The sequence below is a fragment of the Coregonus clupeaformis genome, chromosome 6 (genome assembly GCF_020615455.1).
Source record: "Coregonus clupeaformis isolate EN_2021a chromosome 6, ASM2061545v1, whole genome shotgun sequence".
Taxonomy (NCBI): domain Eukaryota; kingdom Metazoa; phylum Chordata; class Actinopteri; order Salmoniformes; family Salmonidae; genus Coregonus; species Coregonus clupeaformis.
The window spans coordinates 48,268,335-48,293,639 of record NC_059197.1 but is presented as its reverse complement, the minus strand read 5'-3'; the positions used below and the strand labels follow the sequence as shown (position 1 = coordinate 48,293,639).

Genomic DNA, 25,305 nt, shown 5'->3' with positions numbered 1-25,305 from the left:
ATAGTCACAGAGTTGATACCATTGTCCAAACTTACCCCCTTTTACCACAGAAAGGTCACTAGTAGGAGTCCCCATAATGGAAACGTTCACCTACATTCAGGTCTTACTGACTGTATGGTCTTGGTCCATGCGTTACAACACCGTATCATCAGCTATATTTAGCCTCTTGACTAATAGCCCCACGGCATCGCCTGTCCGCGTGTGCCAGTCCAGCCAGTCCCCTCCTCGAGAGTCAGTTGGCAACGTTGACGACATTATGCGTCTTTCACAGAGACTTACACATTGGAGTCACTTAACGTTAGTGTGTTATCAACGTCACGCTCCCCGGGAAATGTAATTCCATTGGAATCTTGTTGGTATACATAGAGACGTTGGCCCTGTGTTAGTGAGAGAAGGAGGACTACAGAGACTTGATGCTCATCATGACCCCTCTCCATGTATGCCACAAGGGTACCACACTCATTGGCTGATCTCAAGATCCAACGTAAACTCTTGTCTACAGAAAAACTATTCTCATTGGTTTTCAAATGGAGGTGCCCCATATTATCAGATGGAGATTTTAGTTTATGTGGGTGGTTTAATCAGATGGAGGTTTTGGCCTATGTGACCGTGGACATTGAAGCCATAAGGCACTAGAGACTGTGGTATATCGTGAATAGGCTATATCATGATTATACACACGATTGGAACCCGGACTCAACCAATCAGCATCCAGAACTGGAACTACACATTTTTATGATACAGTTTATCCTCTGGGTTGTATCTGTTGGTGTTTTACGCCTCTCTACTCATCTGTTTTGCTCGTTTGCTTTGATTTTAGAAAGACTGCGTTGTCTTCTTGATTTTCCCAATTTGTCCATTTAGGGAATTGGCTGCCTCACCTATTCACGGTTAAATAGCACATGCAATCCTGATGAGCACCTACATGAATAGGCTGTTACTTTGGTACACACACTCTACAGTACAGACACATGCAGGAATATCTGAACTTGGACTTATGACTTAGCTGAGTCACCCACACGCGTGACACATACACACACACACAAACACACAGAACAGTCTTTCTCTCCCTGGGCAGGGTGACCATTTGATGGTAGCTAGCACGTGTTGATACGACGATGCCACAGCCGCCGCCACACTGGTTTTCCCCCTCAGGTCAAAGTCTGAGTCTCTCGTTACTGGTAACCTTGCACCGAGTCTGGAGATCAATTGAACTTTCACCCTGTGTGGTGACCCAGTCTCCATGATGATGACAGAACGTTGAGCAGCAGGGGTGAGGACCTCCTGCAAGCAGTGCTGCGTAGTGTTGCCGCTGAAAGGAACAAGCAAAGGAAACTAACAACATGGGTTGAATAAATGATGCAGGCTTATTTGTGTGATCATGTGACGCTTACGGCACACGTTAACCTCCACATAGGGAGCTTGATTGGAATAGAAGGGCAACCCTCTACAACAGGGAACCCAGCGGGCAAAGCTGATATAAATAAAGTTATTATAACCAGTTTATAGCCTAACCAGTTCTTGTTGTTAACTGGTTGTGATGACATCATTTCAACCATTTTTAGCCAGTGGAAATTTGAATGTTTTTGATGTCAGTGTTGGCAAATATACACTGCTAAAAAAAATTAAGGGAACACTTAAACAACACAATGTAACTCCAAGTCAATCACACTTCTGTGAAATCGTGGTCCTCTGTAGCTCAGCTGGTAGAGCACGGCGCTTGTAACGCCAAGGTAGTGGGTTCGATCCCCGGGACCACCCATACACAAAAATGTATGCACGCATGACTGTAAGTCGCTTTGGATAAAAGCGTCTGCTAAATGGCATATTATTATTATTATGAATCAAACTGTCCACTTAGGAAGCAACACTGATTGACAATAAATTCCACATGCTGTTGTGCAAATGGAATAGATAACATGTGGAAATTATAGGCAATTAGCAAGACACCCCCAATAAAGGACTGGTTTTGCAGGTGGTGACCACAGACCACTTCTCAGTTCCTATGCTTCCTGGCTGATGTTTTGGTCACTTTTGAATGCTGGCGGTGCTTTCACTCTAGTGGTAGCATGAGACGGAGTCTACAACCCACACAAGTGGCTCAGGTAGTGCAGCTCATCCAGGATGGCACATCAATGCGAGCTGTGGCAATAAGGTTTGCTGTGTCTGTCAGCGTAGTGTCCAGAGCATGGAGGCACTACCAGGAGACAGGCCAGTACATCAGGAGACGTGGAGGAGGCCATAGGAGGGCAACAACCCAGCAGCAGGACTGCTACCTCCACCTTTGTGCAAGGAGGAGCAGGAGGAGCACTGCCAGAGCCCTGCAAAATGACCTCCAGCAGGCCACAAATGTGCATGTGTCTGCTCAAACAGTCAGAAACAGAATCCATGAGGGTGGTATGAGGGCCCAACGTCCACAGGTGGGGGTTGTGCTTACAGCCCAACACCGTGCAGAACGTTTGGCATTTGCCAGAGAACACCAAGATTGGCAAATTCGCCACTGGCGCCCTGTGCTCTTCACAGATGAAAGCAGGTTCACACTGAGCACATGTGACAGACGTGACAGAGTCTGGAGACGCCGTGGAGAACGTTCTGCTGCCTGCAACATCCTCCAGCATGACCGATTTGGCGGTGGGTCAGTCATGGTGTGGGGTGGCATTTATTTGGGGGGCCGCACAGCCCTCCATGTGCTCGCCAGAGGTAGCCTGACTGCCATTAGGTACAGAGATGAGATCCTCAGACCCCTTGTGAGACCATATGCTGGTGCGGTTGGCCCTGGGTTCCTCCTAATGCAAGACAATGCTAGACCTCATGTGGCTGGAGTGTGTCAGCAGTTCCTGCAAGAGGAAGGCATTGATGCTATGGACTGGCCCGCCCGTTCCCCAGACCTGAATCCAATTGAGCACATCTGGGACATCATGTCTCGCTCCATCCACCAACGCCACGTTGCACCACAGATTGTCCAGGAGTTGGCGGATGCTTTAGTCCAGGTCTGGGAGGAGATCCCTCAGGAGACCATCCGCCACCTCATCAGGAGCATGCCCAGGCGTTGTAGGGAGGTCATACAGGCACGTGGAGGCCACACACACTACTGAGCCTCATTTTGACTTGTTTTAAGGACATTACATCAAAGTTGGATCAGCCTGTAGTGTGGTTTTCCACTTTAATTTTGAGGGTGACTCCAAATCCAGACCTCCATGGGTTGATACATTTGATTTCCATTGATAATTTTTGTGTGATTTTGTTGTCAGCACATTCAACTATGTAAAGAAAAAGTATTTAATAAGATTATTTCATTCATTCAGATCTAGGATGTGTTATTTTAGTGTTCCCTTTATTTTTTTGAGCAGTGTATGTGTATATATATATATATATATATATATATATATATATATATATATATATATATATATATATTTTATTTTTATTTTTTTTATTTTATTTTTTCTTCTTCCCCATACTAGAACGCTTGGTAGCACTCAGTGCACCCAAACCAACCCTGTCCACAACCCCACTCATGCTGACTCATACGGACTGTCATATGTTTAGATGCACAGTGTGTTTCTGTGTGTGTGTATGTGTATAGGCTATGTTTGTCTGTGTGAGTGTGTGTTTGAGTGTCTCTGTGTGTGTCTATATGTTTGTGTGTGTGTGTGTGTGTGTGTAGGGGGGGAGGGGGAGTCTAGTCTCCTCTCAGATGACGACACAGCGCTGGTCTGTTAGCATAGCTCCTGAGCAATGCGGCCTGACTGACTGACTGACTGACTGTTGCAGTAAAGATGAAAGAACTTTGACTATCCTCATTGCAGACGGCTGAGATGGTATCTTTATGGCGCGTTTACTGTTAACACTGAGGCTGTACCCGCTTTAAGTTACTGTTTTAACAGTGGCCATGTAGGCTACTGTGGCTATTTGATCATAACATAGGCCTACCATCAAAAACAATGGAGAAAATGCATTCCATAACATTTTAACATGGAAATTGCTGTTCTATCATTCAGCCTACAGTAGCAGCCAATGTGTGGTGTTCAATGTAGGCGTACATTCCATGAGACTTTTGGGGGGGAAAACATGCAGGGCTTGACATAACTTTTTTATCCACTTGTCCTTCAGACAAGGAGGTGACTGAAAATGTTGTTGTGTTGTTTGATGCAAGAAACCACTTTACAAAATAAAAGGCATTATTATTCCCATACCATAATTAAAGAGAATCAGACAAATTATGCTACCCTCTGCCTATTGGCTACTTAGCTTATTCAAGCCGGTCTCAAAATACAACACCCCCTTTAAGACAAAAAAAAAGCTCTTTACCTGACTTGCTTTTCAAAGATGTCTAGAAATGTACACGTTTTGTGCTCTTGTAGGAAGCAATCACTCCCCTATTGCTGACTACAAATGATCTATAACTGGGCTAATAACTCACTAACTAGCAAAGGATATTTTACATTTACGTCATTTAGCAGACGCTCTTATCCAGAGCAACTTACAAATTGGTGCATTCACCTTAATATGAACAAAATGCGCACACGTGGCTACATGCAGCTCTCGCTTTGATCTCAAAACAAGTACATCTACTCACGACTGCTCATGCTGTAAACACAGTCCAGTTCAAAGTGAATGGCACATATCCATATATGACAATGGTCTATTTGCATATAGGCCTACTGCAGCTCTGATTGTTTATGCCTCACCGGTCTGTGTAGAGTACGGGCTGAGTAGTCCGTGTCAATGCAAAATAATTGCTCCGATGTGTTCTGCTTACAACAATATTTTACATACAGTGCATTCGAAAAGTATTCAGACCCCTTAACTTTTTCCACATTTTGTTACATTACAGCCTTATTCTAAAATGGATTAAATCGTTTTTTTCCCTCAATCTTCGCACAATACGCCATAATGACAAAGCAAAAACAGGTTTTTAATTTGTTTTGCAAATTTATTTTAAAAAATATAACACTGACATTTCACATTTACATAAGTATTCAGACCCTTTACTCAGTACTTTGTTGAAGCACCTTTGGCAGCGATTACAGCCTTGAGTCTTCTTGGGTATGGCGCTACAAGCTTGGCACACCTGTATTTGGGGAGCTTCTCCCTTTCTTCTCTGCAGATCCTTTCAAGCTCTGTCAGGTTGGATGGGGAGCGTCGCTGCACAGCTATTTTCAGGTCTTTCCAGTGATATTCGATCGGTTTCAAGTCCGGGCTCTGCCTGGGCCACTCAAGGATATTCAGAGACTTGTCCCGAAGACACTCCTGCGTTGTCTTGGCTATGTGCTTAGGGTTGTTGTCCTGCTCGAAGGTGAACCTTCACCCCAGTCTGAGATCCTGAGTGCTCTGGAGCAGGTTTTCATCAAGGATCTCTCTGTACTTTACTCCATTCATCTTTCCCTCGATCCTGACTAGTCTCCCAGTCTCTGCCGCTGAAAAACATCCCCACAGCATGATGCTGCCACCACCATGCTTCACCGTAGGGATGGTGCCAGGTTTCCACCAGACATGACGCTTGGCATTCAGGCCAAAGAGTTAAATCTTGGTTTCACAAGAGAATAAGAGAATCTTGTTTCTCATGGTCTGAGTGCCTTTTACTGAGGAGTGGCTTCCGTCTGGCCACTCTACCATAAAGGCCTGATTGGTGGGGTGCTGCAGAGATGGTTGTCCTTCTGGAAGGTTCTCCCATCTCCACAGATTAACTCTGTCAGAGTGACCATCGGGTTCTTGGTCACCTCCCTGACCAAGGCGCTTCTCCCCCGATTGCTCAGTTTGTCTGGGCGGCCAGCTCTAGGAAGTGTCTTGGTGGTTCCAAACTTCTTCCATTTAAGAATGATAGATTCTTAAAGGCCAATGGAAAGGATGCACCTGAGCTCAATTTCAAATCTCATATCAAAGGGTCTGATTACTTATAAGGTATTTCTTTATTTGCAAAAATCTGTTTTCGCTTTGTCATTATGGAGTATTGTGTGTAGATTTATGATTTTTATTCATTTAATCAATTTTAGAATAAAGCTGTAATGTATCAAAATGTGGAAAAAGTCAAGGGGTCTGAATACTTTCCGAATGCACTGTAGTTTGTTTTGTTTCGGTATGTTGCATTGAAAGTGGCTAATATTGCGTTGATTCGATCACAATTGCCACATTAATGGGAAACGTTGATATTGTTAACAGGGAAAACTCTAGAACAGTGGTCACCAACCTTTTTCTGAGTTAAGATCACTTTGAGTCAAAATGCAAGCCGAGATCTACCGCTCAGATTTTTTTTTTACATGAAAAACGTAAGCCTATGCAACATTAACCAATTAAAAACAGTACTGTAGCAATGAGGTTTGTGCAGTAAGCTATAGGCCCAGGACATTACCACCGCATATTGGCTTTGCTTGAATTGCCCTGCCAATGCATTGTTGTTCGGGACATAAAAATAACAAAATGAGGTAGGCTATATGATCACACCGGTAATCGATCAGTTGTTGTATTGCTTGTGAGGCACAGCTGAGTGAGCATACATTTAAATAATTAGCTTTTTATTTTACTGGGCTGACGGTGCCTGCATCTGATGGTCAGTCTCAGCGGAGGGAGAGAGCAGCAGACTGACGGTCCGCCTCTCAACATCCCTCTGCTCTCTCGTTCCTCCAGCTGATGGCGAAACTCGAGTCGCACCGCATTATTTCTGCCTCATGCACAAGTTCATGTTGTTACTCCTGTGAACAGAGAAAGTTAAATATTCCTCGATATTAAAAAAGACCCAAGCCGCTAATAATAACAACAACGCAAGCCTATAGATACACTTTCCTACTCATTCATTAATGCTGCAGTGCTTGTAGCGCTGAGTGGACACAGCGCGCATTTTATGGCTTATAAAAGTGTTGAATACAAAGTGTTGACAGTGCTGAGTAAGAACTTAAACATGAACTCACTCATAAAAACAGTAGCTCTTTGCTGAAGTAATTGACAGTCTGTATAGTCATGGTTTTAAACATTTTGAAATCTCACAGTATCAACTTTGCTGTAGCTTTCTTTTATGCCTGCTACGTTACTGCAGACACGGTCATCTGAGCCATCCGTTTGGCCAGCGGTAGGCATATAGTGCACTTGATTTGCTCTCTGGGCCCGCCGGGAATGCAGTTTGTACCTTCAGACACTTGAAATGGTTCAAACTGGCAACAGTTCGCCTACCCGGCGAGCAGGGTAGCTGAATCGGATGCACCTACTGGTAACAGCCTGAGACGAAGAAAAAAAGAACACAAGGCTTTATCGTTGGGTTTTTTACAGAAATGTTCAGCGATCGACTAAGAATGCCTTAGAGATCGACCGGTTGGTGACCACTGCTCTAGAAAGTTGAGTGAAGTTCAATGTCATGCTTCTCTCTGTGGGCTGATAGTGTCGGGGCTACTGCGCATGCCACGGTCATAGTTTAGGGGGAACATTGCTGTTAGCCTACTTACTGGTAGCCCACATGTTGTTATTATTATAGGTTAGGCTTAATCCACACATGACACCATCACCAATCTGTTTCATTTAGTTTCTGATAACAACCTTGTGGTCCTCTGTAGCTCAGCTGGTAGAGCACGGCGCTTGTAACGCCAAGGTAGTGGGTTCGATCCCCGGGACCACCCATACAAAAAATTTATGCACGCATGACTGAAAGTCGCTTTGGATAAAAGCGTCTGCTAAATGGCATATTATATTATTATATTATTTTATTATAACTTTTATGTATCATTTTTTCCCCATCTTCGATCTCCAGATTGCGTTTTTGTTTTTCATATTCGACTCTGAGCTATCCACAGTAATACATTTACATCATTTAGCAGACGCTCTTATCCAGAGCGACTTACAAATTGCGCTGTTATATAAAACATAAAAGGAATTTCATGATGACAAAGTTGTCATATTTATATGAAACTTAAAGTCATTTTGTCTGCATTCCATTGATGTAATTGTCAGCAGCACAGTCGTGTTGTTTAGAGTGCCTGGCCCCAAATAATCCCAGTTTACTGGTCTGCTTGTGTCATAGGCCTGTCTATCTCTCCTATTCATTGTGTAGGCCACTTGTCTGTTCTGGTTGCTAAGTATCAGCAGTGGCGCGGTGCTATGGTTAGGTCAACAGTCTTGTGATCACAGGGGCTATGTGACACTTCAGCTTAACTGACTCTCTGTATCCGTATCGTTCAATGGAAAATTCCAAAGTAATGCAAGCCAGACACGTCACCCCTCCAAGTAGATTACTGTAACTATAACTGTGCATTAAGAACCAGCCAATAGTTCCAACTACAACTGGCTATTGAATTGAGTGTGTGAGGAAATGAGTTGTGCTAGTCATTAGGATAGTGTGTCCAAACTCCTCTATTTGTGCTCAGCTTGTCAGGCTTGCCAAATGATGTTCTATCAAACATGCTGCTGGCACCAGCTTTTATAGGCCAGCATAGCTCTCTCATCCAGTTTTGATTTCGGGGGGGGGGGTTGCTAGAATACCATGTGCCCGACTCTTCCTTTTCCTGTCCGCTAGCCGGAAATGGGCCCGGAGCTTGCTCGCAGATGGCCCCATTCTATTATCTCGGCCAAGAACAGAGAGGGGGAAGTAGCTTCAGAATAACAAGTATTCCCAGAATGTGAAGCCAGCTCACGAGGATGTTTAGGCGCGTGAGAGAGCAGGTTTTCATCTCATTCTCAACAGATCACCGCATTACACTGTTAGACTAATTTATTCATTAGCCTAAAACCTGATGTCGGGCTGACACGTCACAGTTATTGGTAAAAGTAAGCACAGTCAGAATTGATTAGATCAGCATGGTGTCAAACTCAATTCCTGGAGGGTTGTGTGTTTGCGAGTTTTCACACCTCCCTTGTATTTGATTGATCAAAAAAGGTAATTGATTAGTTAGGAACCCCTCACCTGGTTGTGTAGGTCTTAATTAGACACAAAAGGAAATAACAAAAACAAGCAAACACATACAGTGCCTTCAGAAAGTATTCATACTCCTTGACTTATTCCACATTTTGTTGTGTTACAGCCTGAATTCAAAATGGATAACAAAATAATAATCTTGCCCATCTACACACAATACCCTATAATGACAAAGTGAAAACTTGTTTTCAAATGTATTGAAAATGAAATACAGATATATCTAATTTACATTAGTATTCACACCCCTGAGTCAACACATGTTAGAATCACCTTTGGCAGCAATCACATTTTCTATTCAGGACAAAAAGTAAATTGTTTTGCCACATTTTTTGCAATATTACTTTTGTTTTGGTAAGATTTTATTAATGATTTTTTAAACAATACAAAACATTCACACGACAACATACAGACGCACACAAACATCCAAAACATCACCCCTGCCCAGAACCACCTGATCACACCACCATCTCCAGCGCCAGTATCACTCTGCCGCATGGCCTCGAACTGCACCATTTTGTTTCTCTCTGTCGCCCACGCACTTTCAACATTTAGATAAAGCATTTCACCTTTCCATTGTGTTAATGATGGAGAATTGGTTGATTTCCATTTAAGTATACGTTTTTTCAAGATTATTGATGAGAAAGTATCGCCCAACCCAAAGGGTATCTAACTGCACCCTCATATGCCATGTCTTGAAATATGCAGACAGATGGATTAAAAGTACATTTACACTGTAATACACAGGCAACTTTCGAACTCCAGCCATATCTTGGACTTTATAGCATTCCTAGAATGCATGGATTATTGAGTCATTGTTAGTTATACACTTAATACATGACTGCCGTTGTGCTGTAGAATTTGTGGATTTTGTCTCGTGTAATAAATTCTATACATTAGCTTATACTGAATTCAGCGTGCATTTCTGTTAACTGTATGTTGTTAGTTAGGTTCTAACATTCCCTCCATCTTGTGCCAATATCAGTTATTTTTAAGTCTTGGTTCCAGTAGTTTTATATTTTTTTCTAAGAGATTGTCAGTTGGATAGGCTCTGCAAGCTTTTGTACAGTTGAAGTCGGAAGTTTACATACAGTTTAGCCAAATACATTTAAACTCAGTTTTTCACAATTCCTGACATTTAATCCTAGTAAAAATTCCCTGTCTTAGGTCAGTTAGGATCACCACTTTATTTTAAGAATGTGAAATGTCAGAATAATAGTACAGAGTGATTTATTTCAGCTTTTATTTCTTTCATTACATTCCCAGTGGGTCAGAAGTTTACAGACACTCGATTAGTATTTGGTAGCATTGCCTTTAAATTGTTTAACTTGGGTCAAACGTTTCGGGTAGCCTTCCACAAGCTTCCCACAATAAGTTGGGTGAATTTTGGCCCATTCCTCCTGACAGAGCTGGTGTAACTGAGTCAGGTTTGTAGGCCTCCTTTGCTCGCACACGCTTTTTCAGTTCTGCCCACAAATTTTCTATAGGATTGAGGTCAGGGCTTTGTGATGGCCACTCCAATACCTTTACTTTATTGTCCTTAAGCCATTTTGCCACAACTTTGGAAGTATGCTTGGGGTCATTGTCCATTTGGAAGACCCATTTGCGACCAAGCTTTTACTTCCTGACTGATGTCTTGAGATTTTGCTTCAATATATCCACATCATTTTCCTTCCTCATGATGCCATCTATTTTATGAAGTGCACCAGTCCCTCCTGCAGCAAAGCACCCCCACAACCTGTGCTTCACGGTTGGGATGGTGTTCTTCGGAGTGCAAGGAACCGCCTTTTTCCTCCAAACATAACGATGATCATTATGGCCAAACAGTTCAAAAAAATTTTTTCTGACCAGAGGACATTTCTCAAAAAGGTACGATCTTTGTCCCCATGTGCAGTTGAAAACCGTAGTCTGGCTTTTTTATGGCGGTTTTGGAGCAGTGGCTTCTTCCTTGTTGAGCGGCCTTTCAGGTTATGTCGATATAGGACTCGTTTTACTGTGGATATAGATACTTTTGTACCTGTTTCCTCCAGCATCTTCACAAGGTCCTTTGCTGTTGTTCTGGGATTGATTTGCACTTTTCACACCAAAGTACGTTCATCTCTAGGAGACAGAACGCGTCTCCTTCCTGAGCGGTATGACGGCTGTGTGGTCCCATGGTGTTTATACAGTGGGGAGAACAAGTATTTGATACACTGCCGATTTTGCAGGTTTTCCTACTTACAAAGCATGTAGAGGTCTGTAATTTTTTTATCATAGGTACACTTCAACTGTGAGAGACGGAATCTAAAACAAAAATCCAGAAAATCACATTGTATGATTTGTAAGTAATTCATTTGCATTCTATTGCATGACATAAGTATTTATACATCAGAAAAGCAGAACTTCATATTTGGTACAGAAACCTTTGTTTGCAATTACAGAGATCATACGTTTCCTGTAGGTCTTGACCAGGTTTGCACACACTGCAGCAGGGATTTTGGCCCACTCCTCCATACAGACCTTCTCCAGATCCTTCAGGTTTCGGGGCTGTCGCTGGGCAATACGGACTTTCAGCTCCCTCCAAAGATTTTCTATTGGGTTCAGGTCTGGAGACTGGCTAGGCCACTCCAGGACCTTGAGATGCTTCTTACGGAGGCACTCCTTAGTTGCCCTGGCTGTGTGTTTCGGGTCGTTGTCATGCTGGAAGACCCAGCCACGACCCATCTTCAATGCTCTTACTGAGGGAAGGAGGTTGTTGGCCAAGATCTCGCGATACATGGCCCCATCCATCCTCCCCTCATTACGGTGCAGTCATCCTGTCCCCTTTGCAGAAAAGCATCCCCAAGAATTATGTTTCCACCTCCATGCTTCACGGTTGGGATAGTGTTCTTGGGGTTGTATTCATCCTTCTTCTTCCTCCAAACACGGCGAGTGGAGTTTAGACCAAAAAGCTATATTTTTGTCTCATCAGACCACATGACCTTCTCCCATTCCTCCTCTGGATCATCCAGATGGTCATTGGCAAACTTCAGACGGGCCTGGATATGCGCTGGTTTGAGCAGGTGGACCTTGCATGCGCTGCAGGATTTTAATCCATGACGGCGTAGTGTGTTACTAATGGTTTTCTTTGAGACTGTGGTCCCAGCTCTCTTCAGGTCATTGACCAGGTCCTGCCGTGTAGTTCTGGGCTGATCCCTCACCTTCCTCATGATCATTAATGCCCCACGAGGTGAGATCTTGCATGGAGCCCCAGACCGAGGGTGATTGACCGTCATCTTGAACTTCTTCCATTTTCTAATAATTGCACCAACAGTTGTTGCCTTCTCACCAAGCTGCTTGCCTATTGTCCTGGAGCCCATCCCAGCCTTGTGCAGGTCTACAATTGTATCCCTGATGTCCTTACACAGCTCTCTGGTCTTGGCCATTGTGGAGAGGTTGGAGTCTGTTTGATTGAGTGTGTGGACAGGTGTCTTTTATACAGGTAACGAGTTCAAACAGGTGCAGTTAATACAGGTAATGAGTGGAGAACAGGAGGTCTTCTTAAAGAAAAACTAACAGGTCTGTGAGAGCCGGAATTCTTACTGGTTGGTAGGTGATCAAATACTTATGTCATGCAATAAAATGCAAATTAATTACTTAAAAATCATACAATGTGATTTTCTGGATTTTTGTTTTAGATTCCGTCTCTCACAGTTGAAGTGTACCTATGATAAAAAATTACAGACCTCTACATGCTTTGTAAGTAGGAAAACCTGCAAAATCGGCAGTGTATCAAATACTTGTTCTCCCCACTGTACTTGCGTACTATTGTTTGTACAGATGAACGTGGTACCTTCAGGCGTTTGGAAATTGCTCCCAAGGATGAACCAGACTTGTGGAGGTCTACAATTTTTTTTCTGAGGTCTTGGCTGATTTCTTTAGATTTTCCCATGATGTCAAGCAAAGAGGCACTGAGTTTAAAGGTAGGCCTTGAAATACATCCACAGGTACACCTCCAATTGACTCAAATTATGTCAATTAGCCTATCAGAAGCTTCTAAAGCCATGACATCATTTTCTGGAATTTTCCAAGTTGCTTAAAGGCACAGTCAATTTAGTGTATGTAAACTTCTGACCCACTGGAATTGTGGTACAGTGAATTATAAGTGAAATAATCTGTCTGTAAACAATTGTTGGAAAAATTACTTGTGTCATGCACAAAGTAGATGTCCTAACCGACTTGCCAAAACTATAGTTTGTTAACAAGAAATGTGTGGAGTGGTTGAAAAACAAGTTTTAATGACTCCAACCTAAGTGTATGTAAACTTCCGACTTCAACTCTATATCTTACCTATCATATGAATATCCTTTTCTGACTCAAGTAGAGTTCCCTCAAGATTAGATTTCAATATCAATACATTTATTTTAAACTTTTAAGTTGCATATATTTGAAAATATCTACATTGGTCAGTCCAAAATTGCTTTTAAATTATGTCGTGCAAATGCATGTATTTCCTATCACCAAGTAATTTATGGTTTCTATACCTTTAGTTTTCCATGTAGACACATTTATCTGTGAATTCTGAAAAGCTATCCAAATATTGTTCCATAGGGTTGTGTGTTTAGGGAGTGATATTGGTTGTTGTAGAATACGTTTAATTTTCTTCCATATTGTTATGATGTTCTTAACTATGAAGTTGTTAATGTTCTTAGCTTTATCCTTAGAAAATAGACACGTACACATCTTCAATATCTACCCATTGTTCCTCTTTAATGCATTGAACTATATGTCGCAAGTAAAAGCCCTGGGTGGCAAGTTGATACAATTCCATGTCTGGAAGGTTAAACATGACTGTAAGTCGCTTTGGATAAACGCGTCTGCTAAATGGCATATTATTATTATTATTATTATTATTATTATTATTAAAACCACCGTCAGACTCAGGAAGATGTCAAACTTTCCTTTTTATTCTATGAGTTTTATTTGCCCTTTTTTGAAGAATGTCTTCAGTGGTGTAATTTTTTGTGCCTTATTGCAAACAGGATGCATGTTTTGGAATATCTTTTATTATGTACAGGCATCTTTCTTTTCACTCTGTCAATTAGGTTAGTGTTGTGGAGTAACTACAATGTTGTTGATCCATCCTCAGTTTTCTCTAACTGTTTTAAAGTCACCATTGACCTCATGGTGAAATCCCTGAGTGGTTTTCTCTCCGTCAACTTAGTTGGGAAGGACGCCTGTATCTTTGTAGTGACTGGGTGGATTGATACACCATCGAAAGTGTAATTAATAACTTCACCATGCTCAAAGGAATATTCTACCAATAGGTGCCCTTCTTTGCGAGGCAATGGAAAACCTCCCTGGTCTTTGTGGTTCAATCTGTGTTTAAAATGCACTGTTCTACTGAGGGACCTTACAGATAATTGTATGTGTGGGGTACAGAGATGAGGTAGTCATTCAAAAATCATGTTAAATACTATTATTGCACACAGAGTGAGTCCATGCAACTTATTATGTACATTGTTAAAGACAGTATTACTCCTGAATTTATTCAGGCTTTCCAGAACAAAGGGGTTGAATACTTATTGACTCAAGACATTTCAGTTTTTCATTTTTAATTAATTTAGAAAAACATAATTCCACTTTGACATTATGGGGTATTTAATTCAATTTAAATTCAGGCTGTAACACAACAAAATGTGGAAAAAGTTATGGGGTGTGAATATTTTCTGAAGGCACTGTAGCCCTCAAGGAATTGCATTGGACACCCCTGGATTATATACACTGTCTTGTTATTTTAGTGGCGTTATGTAGCTAAATTATCCCCTCCCCTAAGGTCACTGATACCTGAAGCATTGTCTCTGTCAATGTCAGGTTAGCTGGGGGGTCAGCTTAGTTGTAGGAGTGCGCTGTCGTTGGGTCTTTGACAAGGCTATTTATAAAACCCATGTATTATTTAATATATGATGAACATATTAGGCTAATTCCTAGAACCTATTAGGCTAATTCCCTGGTTTTTGCGGATGGTGTGAGATGAGATAGGTGGGAATCTTGGCTTTCTATTTCTCAGTATTGGTGTTTTTGAGGTTCTTTATCTAAGCCAAAGGAAGTAACTGATTGTCTGATATGAACACTCAGGCTGAGTTCCAAATGGAACCCTATTACCTATACAGCGCACTACCTTTGACCTGAGCCCTTTGAGCCCTAAACAAAATTGGTGGAGTAAGTAGGGAATAGAGTGCCACTCTGTCCCTGATCAGTGCTCTGACCTTTGACCTCCTGTTGTTGAGTCAAGTATGGTCACTCATTGATGAATCATTTCGCTCAAATGGTTTTGGTTAGCTTGAAATGGTTCAATAGATATCTTGTACTAACTCTCATTTTTACATTTTAGTCATTTAGCAGACGCTCTTATCCAGAGCGAGTTACAGTTAGTGAGTGCATACATTTTTCATACTGGCCCCCCCATTGTCTTCCTGTCTCTGATCAGGTGGCCATCAAAATAGTGGACAAGACCCAGCTGGATGATGAGAACCTGAAGAAGATCTTCAGGGAGGTGCAGATCATGAAGATGCTGAGGCACCCCCACATCATTCGTCTCTACCAGGTCAGTAGATCACAACTCCGGGGTGGAGTTTGCCCTAAGTACAGCTCTAGGATCATCTCCCCCACCTCCCCAACCATAACCTTAACCGTTTGTATGGATAATGCAAATCTGACCCAAGATCAGTGTCTACGGGCAACTTCACCCTAAACCGGATCCACACTGCTGATGCCGTGTGTTTAGTAATGTTGACTGCAGCGGTTATATTGTCAATGCAAATGTCTGTCTGTCATCAGGTGATGGAGACCGAGAGGATGATCTACCTAGTAACAGAGTATGCCAGTGGCGGGGAGATTTTTGGTAAGGTTCTGTCTGTCTTTTGTAGTGAACCGTTGTCTTTTTGTATGCTCACATAGTCACATTTGACCTCTCCACTTGCACCCAATTGTATGTTTTTGCTACCTATGTCAATGGCTCTGACTAGTGACTGTTTGTCTGTGATCCTGGGTTTGACGTCGTCAATGTTTCAATGTTGATTTGGGATGTGACGTGGTGGAGCTCGAGGAAATGCAAAGCAAAACCCCTGTAAAAGTCAAATGAACTGAATTTGAACATTGACCTCCCGCCTGTCTGTGTTCAGACCACCTGGTGGCCCACGGCAGGATGGCGGAGAAGGACGCGCGGCGGAAGTTCAAGCAGATCGTGGCGGCCGTCCACTTCTGCCACTGCCGCAACATCGTCCACCGAGACCTGAAGGCCGAAAACCTGCTCCTGGACCACAACCTCAACATCAAGATTGCAGGTATAGGTTTTCACTTGATTTCTAGAAGTGTGTTGGGATAGATCACGGAATGACAAGGCTGATTTTCCCTCACTTATCTCTTTTTTTCACCCTCTCTTTTTCTGAATTTCTCTCCTCCTCCTCTGTCCATGGTAGACTTTGGCTTCAGTAACCTGTTCTCCCGAGGCCAGCTGCTAAAGACCTGGTGTGGGAGTCCTCCGTATGCTGCCCCAGAGCTCTTCGAAGGGAAGGAGTACGATGGACCCAAAGTGGACATCTGGGTCAGTGTCCTAGTCTTAGTAATCCTAGTTCCTATAAGAAACAACCACAGCTACTCCTCATAGCCTACACTAGACCATGGCTACGTCCCAAGTCTCCACCCTTTTCCCAATGTGTGCATTTATCTTGCACTCTTCCTGGCATTGATTTAACTACGGTGGACATTCCCTCCAGCCAATACTTACACCTCAATCCAGTGCTTTCAAATCCATGACAGGGAGTGTGCAAATGCCCACTTTTGGAAAAGGGTGGAGAATCTCACCTATGAGGGATTACTTCTCCTCATCCTCCTTTTCCCCTCTTTCTTTCGCTCTCCCTCCCTCCATCTCTCTCTCTCTCTCTCTCTCTCTCTCTCTCTCTCTCTCTCTCTCTCTCTCTCTCTCTCTCTCTCTCTCTCTCTCTCTCTCTCTCTCTCTCTCTCTCTCTCTCTCTCTCTCTCTCTCTCTCTCTCTCTCTCTCTCTCTCTAGAGTTTGGGCGTGGTGCTGTATGTTCTGGTGTGCGGTGCCTTGCCGTTTGACGGCAGCACCCTCCAGAACCTAAGAGCCCGGGTGCTGAGCGGGAAGTTCCGCATCCCCTTCTTCATGTCCACAGGTGAGACCCGATGCCAGCACTAATACCTTGCAAGTTGAAACAATGGTGTCTTCTATGGGTTCTGACTGGCTGCTGTGAAGTGTGTCGCTTCTGACGTTGCGTTCTGTCTGACAGACTGTGAGTACCTGATCCGACACATGCTGGTGCTGGAGCCTAGCAGACGCCTCTCCATGGAGCAGATCTGTAAGAACAAGTGGATGAAGCAGGGAGACCCCGACCCAGAGTTTGAGAGGGTGAGTTCCCAAACTCTGGGTCCATCAAGCTGCTTTTGGATGGTCTCGCAAGACTTTGATTTCAATGGACTCAATGAAGAATGGACCCAACGTTTTAATGGATTTTCTCTCCCTGTCTCTCTCTCACTCATTCTCTCACTTTCTCTGTCTCTCTTTCTCTCTCAGTTGATAGTGGAATGTGAGCAGGTGAAGTCTGAGCGGGAGACAGAGCTCATCAACGAGCAGGTGCTGATGGCCATGTCTGAGATGGGACTGGACCGCGAGCGCACACTCCAGGTGGGACCAACACACACACTAGACACAAGATTGTTGCAGTAGACAAACGCTGTTGTGCATATGAAATGCCATTGGCTTACGGTTGTCTTGGCTGACCGGCTCTCTCGTTTCACCCCTATTTCGCCCCGTTCTCTCCAGTCTCTGCACACTGATGCGTACGATCACTACAGCGCCATCTACAGCCTGCTCTCTGACCGCCTGAAGAAACACAAGACCCTGCGTGTGGCCCCGCCCACACCCCGCCCCATTGGCTACCCTCTCAACGCTGTACAGGTATCTTTTGCCCCTAGGATCTACAGATTCTAAGGAATCTGATTGATTGGTTACTAAGAAGATACGAAACAGATACCATATCACAGTTTAGTTATAAAATTAGGTTTCTTTTTGGGGGTTAGAATTATGTAATGTGTGGAGCAAACTGGCCTAATATAGTTTACTTAATAAATAAATAAAATGTATATTTGTAAATTACTCCCATCCCCCTTCGGTCGGTTCACTCTCGCGGCTTGCTCCAGTAGCCACTGCCAGTCACTACATTACCTCTGATGCCTACTTATGTCAGTGAATGATGAAGCCTACAAGAGAGGAATTGGAACATCTCGTTGCAGCCAAGGACCCATCACTAACATTAGAGCCATTCAAAGGAAAGAGCGATGTTTTAGCTAAATTTGATGGTTGTCTTTGACAACGAAGAAACAGAGTAGAAGGCTTGTTAAAAATACTGCGGTTTAATCAAATGCCAACCAGGGAGCGGGACAAGCGGCATAGCTACTCTACTACCAACAACGTTACTAAACAACAACGTTGCGTATTTAACTAAAACCGTGCCATCTGAGGTGAAGAGTAGGATTGCAGATACTACGACAGGGTGGAAGATATGTGCACCAAAAAACTCTGGCCATTTAATCTGGCCAATAGGTGCCCTTCTTTGCGAAGCATTGGAAAACCATCCTGGTCTTTGTGGTTGAATCTGTGACCTCAGTACAGAGATGAGGTAATCATTCAAAAATCATGTTAATGCACACAGAGTGAGTCCATGTAACTTATAATGTGACTTGTTAAGCACATTTTTACTCCTGTACTTATTTAGGCTTGCCGTAAACAAAGGGGTTGAATACTTATTGACTCAATGCATTTCATCTTTTCATTTTTAATTCATTTGTAAAAATGTCAAAAAACATTATTCCACTTTGACATTATAGGGTATTGCCAGTGACAAGAAATATCTATTTAATCCAGTTTAAATTCAGGCTGTAACACAACAAAATTTGGAAAAAGTAAAGGGATGTGAATACTTTCTGAAGGTACTGTAAGTGGCTTTGGATAAAAGTGTCTGCTAAATTGCATATTATTAAATGACACATTATAGTAAAAAGGCAAGTTTGAAAAAAGGATGGCTGTGAGTGACAATACTCATTTCTATCCGTTACGTTGAGGTGAACTGAGTGACCCTATCAACAGGCCAGAGCAGATTGCTAGCCAATCAGGGCAATCATTGAGTGACCTTACCTCAAATCAAATGAAATTGTATTTGTTACATGCACCAAACACAACAGGTGTAGACCTTACAGTGTAATGCTTACTTACAAGCCATTAACCAACAATGCAGTTTTAAGAAAGAATACCAAAAATGCAAATAGTCTGCGATAGCAGAGAGAACAGTCTATGACTAGGGTGGCTGGAGTCTTTGACAATTTTTAGGGCCTTTCACCGCCTGGTATAGAGGTAGAGGATGGCAGGATGCTTGGCCCCAGTGATGTACTGGGCCGTACGCACTACCCTCTGTCGTGCCTTGCGGTCGGAGGCCGAGCAGTTGCCATACCAGTCAGTGATGCAACCAGTCAGGATGCTCTCGATGGTGCAGCTGTAGAAACTTTTGAGGATCTGAGGACCAATGCCAAATCTATTCAGTCTCCTTAGGGGGAATAGGTTTTGTCGTGCACTCTTCACGACTGTCTTGGTGTGCTTGGGCCATGTTAGTTTGTTGGTGATGTGGACACCAAGGTACTTGAAGCTCTCAACATGCTCCACTACAGCCCTGTCGATGAGAATGGGGGCGTGCTCGGTCCTCTTCTTTTTCCTGTAGTCCACAATCATCACCTTTGTCTTGATCACATTGAGGGAGAGGTTGTTGTCCTGGCACCACACGGCCAGGTCTTTGACCTCCTCCCTATAGGCTGTCTCGTTGTTGTCGGTGATCAGGCCTACCACTGTTGTGTCATCAGCAAACTTAATGATGGTGTTGGAATCGTGCCTGACCATGCAGTTATGAGTGAACAGGGAGTACAGGAGGGGACTGAGCACGCACCCCTGAAGGGCCCCCGTGTTGAGGATCAGCGTGGCAGATGTGTTGTTACCTACCCTTACCACCTGGGGGCGGCCCGTCAGGAAGTCCAGGATCCAGTTGCAGAGGGAGGTGTTTAGTCTCAGGGTCCTTAGCTTAGTGATGAGCTTTGAGGGCACTATGGTGTTGAACGCTGAGCTGTAGTCAATGAATAGCATTCTCACATAGGTGTTCCTTTTGTCCAGGTGTGAAAGGGCAGTGTAGAGCGCAATAGATATTGCATCATCTGTGGATCTGTTGGGGTGGTATGCAAATTGGAGTGGGTGTAGGGTTTCTGGGATAATGGTGTTGATGTGAGCCATACGGGTCGGTAGTCATTTAGGCAGGTTACCTTAGTGTTCTTGGGCACATGGACTATGGTGGTCTGCTTGAAACATGTTGGTATTACAGACTCAGACAGGGAGAGGTTGAAAATGTCAGTGAAGACACTTGCCAGTTGGTCAGCGCATGCTCGGAGTACACGTCCTGGTAATCCGTCTGGCCCTGCGGCCTTGAGAATGTTGAACTGTTTAAAGGTCTTACTCACATCGGCTACGGAGAGCGTGATCACACAGTCGTCCGGAACAGCTGATGTTCTCATGCATGTTTCAGTGTTACTTGCCTCGAAGCGAGTGTAGAAGTAAATTAGCTCGTCTGGTAGGCTCGTGTCACTGGGCAGCTCATGGCTGTGCTTCCCTTTGTAGTCTGTTATAGTTTGCAAGCCCTGCCACATCCGACGAGCGTCGGAGCCGGTGTAGTACGATTCGATCTTAGTCCTGTACTGACGCTTTGCCTGTTTGATGGTTCGTCGGAGGGCATAGCGGGATTTCTTATAAGCTTCCAGGTTGAAAGCGGCAGCTCTACCCTTTAGCTCAGTGCGGATGTTGCCTGTAATCCATTGCTTCTGGTTGGGGTATGTACGTACAGTCACTGTGGGGACGACGTCATCGATGCACTTATTGATGAAGCCAGTGACTGATGTGATGTACTCCTCAATGCCATCGGAAGAATCCCGGGACATATTCAAGTCTGTGCTAGCAAAACAGTCCTGTAGCTTAGCATCTGCTTCATCTGACCACTTTTTTATTGACAGAGTCACTGGTGCTTCCTGCTTTAGTTTTTGCTTGTAAGAAGGAATCAGGAGGATAGAATTATGGTCAGATTTGCCAAATGGAGGGTGAGGGAGAGCTTTGTACGCATCTCTGTGTGTGGAGTAAAGGTGGTCTAGAGTTAATTTTTCTCCCTCTGGTTGCACATTTAACATGCTGGTAGAAATGAGGTAAAACGGATGTAATTTTCCCTGCATTAAAGTCCCCGGCCACTAGGAGCGCTGCCTCTGGATGAGCGTTTTCCTGTTTGCTTATGGCCGTATACAGTTCATTGAGTGCGGTCTTAGTGCCAGCATCGGTTTGTGGTGGTAAATAGACAGCTACGAAGAATATAGATGAAAACTCTCTTGGTAGATACTGTGGTCTACAGCTTATCATGAGATACTCTACCTCAGGCGAGCTAAACCTTGAGGCTTCCTTAGATATCGTGCACCAGCTGTTGTTTACAAATATACATAGACTGCCACCCCTTATCTTACCTGTGTGTGTGTCTTTGTGCTTGTCTCTGTGTGTTTGTGTGTGCGCATGTCTTTTTCCTGCAGACGGATCAGCAGGGTAATCCCGTTAGCATGAATGTCCCTCACGTCCAGCTGATCAACCCAGAGAACCAGATCGTTGAGGTTAGTGAGTCCACCCACGTCATTACACAATCCTGCAATGCAGCTGCTGTAGTGACACTGACATGGTGGCCTGTTTGCAATGATCGCTTTAAGCTTAGCCTCATAGCACACTTCTTTACGGTCCAAGGCAGCTGTTTATATCTCAATATCAAATCATTTCTGGGTAACATTTAAGTACCGTACTGTGATTGTTTTCAATTAAAATGGTCAAAAATAAACAAAAATAGCTTCTTAGCAAAGAGCAATTTCTCAAACAAGAATTTAGCTAGGACTGTGGTCTGATTGGGGAAGGGGAAACTGAAAACTAGCTGTTATTGGCAGAGAGGTTTGGAACTCTCTTTCTTATTGGTCTATTAACTAATTTACCAGGCAGGCCAGAACTCCATCCCACCTAAACACGCAGAAATTTCAGGCATTCTTTTCAAACAGCTCTTACACTAAAAGGACATTATCATAATTTTCACAATTTCACAGTATTATTCCAACCTCCTAGTGTTGAAATCTATAAAACTGCACTGGGCCTTTTTAAGTAGGAATTTAGGACCTTTTTATCTAGGCTGCACAGCAATTGTGTTGTTTTGTGGGATCCTACACTAATATAACCTTGTGATTTCAAATATATCCAACTCTGAATTGCTCAGATACACAGGCATACACATACCACATACGCAAATGCAGAAAATAATGTATTGTTACACATACAGATATTGTTTGTCCTTTGCTGTGTAGCCGGACGGAAACATGGCCCTGGACAGTGATGACGCAGAGGAGCCGTCTCCAGAGGCCATGGCTCGCTACCTGTCCATGAGGCGGCACACTGTGGGCGTCCCAGACCCCAGGTACTGTATACACCTTGTCTCTCCTGTCTTGCCGTCTGGCTGGCTGGTTGTCTGTCTTTTATCAGTGTGTGTGTGCGTGTACATGTGTGCTTGCATCTCCTTACTGACTGTTCTTCTCTATCAGGATGGAGATGCAGGAGGAGCTGCAGAAGCTGCCCCCTGGGTTCCCCCGTGTGGCCCCCCAGCCCCCCTTCCCTATGCCCCCCACCATGGGCCAAATGCACACACTGATGCCCACCCAGAACCCACACCTGCAGCCCACACAGCATCTGGAATACAAGGTGAGGGATCGGAAGGCATGTGTGTTTCTTTTTGTGTGTGTGGTATGACAGAGTATAGTTACATAGTCCATGTATATTTATATATGTGTGGGCCACACTGATGTCCCTCCAGGAGCAGTCCCTGCTGCAGCCCCCCACCCTGCAGCTGCTGAATGGCATGGGACCCCTGGGCCGCAGGGCCTCAGACGGCGGGGCCAACATCCAGCTGCATGCCCAGCTACTGAAGAGGCCACGGGGACAGTCCCCTCTGGTCGCCAACCCTGTGAGTCCCTTCCCCCAGTGTGTGTGTGTGTGTGTGTGTGTGTGTGTGTTTAAGAGCAGAACTGGATTTAAATACATGTGTATTTGTTATTTAAATACTTATTTTCTGTGTATAATGTAAATATACATAAATAATGTAGCCGGAATCAACTATTTTCAAATAATTTCCTATTAAAAGCCAAATATTTGAAAATATTTGAAAATACTTATTTCCAAATCCATTATTTTAAATACATGCCAGTACATTCCCAGTGTATTTCCAAATACATTCCAGTATTTAACTACTTGTGTTAAAAAATCTAAAATAAAGTACTTCCAAATGTCTTTTAAAGTTATTGACATACCCTAAATAGTATTTGGACCAAGGTCTGTTAAGAGCATAGTTTTTGTCTAGTCCAGTCTGCTATGCCTTGTGCTCTGTCAGTGCCTATGTACCTGCTCTGTCTACTGAGGTGATAGTGGTTTTATACACCCCCCACCTGTTTTCAGAGTGTCACTGTCCAACATTGTTTTTGCTCATGTTCTCTCCCTTCTCCTCCCGTTCTCTCTCTCCCTCCCTCTCGCAGCACCCCGTTCCGGCTGTGGCTCCGGTGGATGAGGAGGGTTCTGACGGGGAGCCCGACCAGGAGGCGGTGCAGAGGTAAGCCTGGGAGGGGGACAGGGACAGGGGGGCTTTGGGGCATGACAGTAGAAGCTCTGGTGTTCCTGGGTTACTGGGGAGTCGAGGTGCAAGTAGGCTGCAGCACTGCTTTCTGCCACCGGGGGGCCTGCCCACTGTTGTTCCGGTGCCTTCTCTCTCTCCCCCCTCCCCCTTTCATCACACAACTGGCTTTCATAAGGCAATCAATCAACTCCTCTCCAACTTCTACCAAATCTACCTCTCTAAATCTCTTAAAATATCTATCTCTCTCATTTCAAATAATGCCGCCAAATTATCTCGCCACGGCTTCGCTTACACTAAGCTTGCTCAAACAATCCAATCCTCAAATTGGAACGGGGGGTTGTGGGAGTTATCTGATGTGTGATTCATCCTGCCTGATGGAAGGGGGAGGGTGTTTTTTCCCCTCCCCCACGCAAGGGCCAATGAGGACAGAGAGCTGACCAGTGCTGCTTCCTGTCTCCCTCCCCGCGGCCCAGGTACTTGGCGAACCGCTCCAAGCGGCACACGACGCACGCGCTCATGAGCACAGCGCATGGCGGCGAGCCGCTGGCAGACTCGCAGAGGCCCCAGGGCTCCCGGCAGAGGGGGTGGGCCCCGGAGCAGCACTGCCGGTGAGGGGCCCCACTCTGAGGCTGACAGACAGACACCCCACCCCAGGCCAGGGGGGGCATGCATGGGCCCCAACACACAGCAACAGTAACTAGAGATAGGGACACAAGCGCTAAGACGCACAGACACACATACACCCCCTTCACTGAGCCAAAAGTCCACACCAGGGGGGCATGCATGGGCCCCAGCCAGCACACAGGAGCAGGGACATGGACACCAGTGTACCATGCAGGTTACACTATCACAGTCACCAGCTTGAAGCATACAATATGAGGACATCTAGTGATCCAGGGGTAGGCTAGGTAACAGAACAGTTATCAGAGCCTTGCGCCGGGCTCTGAGTTCTCTTCCTGAGCTGCAGGCCAGCCATTGGACAGTCTGGGTTGTGGAGAAGTTGCAATCTCATTGGATGAGGTCCATCTGGCCAGGACAGGGGCTGTATCAAGCATCTCAGAGTAGGAGTGTTGACCTAGGATCAGGTCCCCATCTAATCTCATTCATTCTTATCTAAACGGCAAAACTGATCCTAGATCAGCACTCCTACTCCTACTCTACATACGGCCGGCCGCTGTTCTTCTGATACTGATTGAACATGTTCAACTCTGTTTAGGAGAAACCTCTTTATCATCATTATTCCAAACTGTTCATTCTACAGCCAGTTTAAATTAGCCTAGCTATTCTCTGATTTCTCTAGCTAGCTATTCTCTGATTTCTCTAGCTAGCTATTCTCTGATTTCTCTAGCTAGCTATTCTCTGGATAAAAAAAAATTAACGTTTGGGTTTTTTGACTGCAACTGAAGGACGCTTAGATGTTACAGCCAGGTATGGTATTCTCCAAATGACCCTGTCGATCAGGTCTTGGTTTGGACTGGGTATGATGACACAGTGATGCAGTCCTGCTGTGTGTTGCTGTGGTCCTCTGGTCACGGTTCTAAGTTCAGCTCTTTGTTTACAGTGACGTTATGATGATGATGCAGTGAGACCAGAGGAGCTCATGTAAATGTTTTTTTCTGTCTGTGTATGACTGTGTCTGTATGCTCCGG

The 25,305-nt window shown here is 44.3% G+C and overlaps 1 protein-coding gene across 2 annotated transcripts in view; it reads left to right on the top strand.

The window, feature by feature from the left end:
• LOC121567484 (serine/threonine-protein kinase SIK3 homolog) overlaps positions 1-25,305 on the top strand; it is a 45,906-nt gene that overhangs the window by 5,896 nt on the left and 14,705 nt on the right. The window contains exons 2-15 of one of the 2 annotated variants that reach the window (XM_041877557.2): positions 15,345-15,461; positions 15,695-15,758; positions 16,039-16,200; positions 16,336-16,460; positions 16,927-17,050; positions 17,165-17,283; positions 17,449-17,559; positions 17,698-17,832; positions 21,534-21,611; positions 22,341-22,450; positions 22,575-22,731; positions 22,844-22,993; positions 23,559-23,632; positions 24,130-24,264. In XM_041877557.2, the coding sequence (XP_041733491.1) occupies positions 15,345-15,461; positions 15,695-15,758; positions 16,039-16,200; positions 16,336-16,460; positions 16,927-17,050; positions 17,165-17,283; positions 17,449-17,559; positions 17,698-17,832; positions 21,534-21,611; positions 22,341-22,450; positions 22,575-22,731; positions 22,844-22,993; positions 23,559-23,632; positions 24,130-24,264 (1,661 nt within the window). The remainder of the gene's footprint in view (positions 1-15,344; positions 15,462-15,694; positions 15,759-16,038; positions 16,201-16,335; positions 16,461-16,926; positions 17,051-17,164; positions 17,284-17,448; positions 17,560-17,697; positions 17,833-21,533; positions 21,612-22,340; positions 22,451-22,574; positions 22,732-22,843; positions 22,994-23,558; positions 23,633-24,129; positions 24,265-25,305) is intronic. The other variant, XM_041877558.2, reaches the window with a different exon arrangement.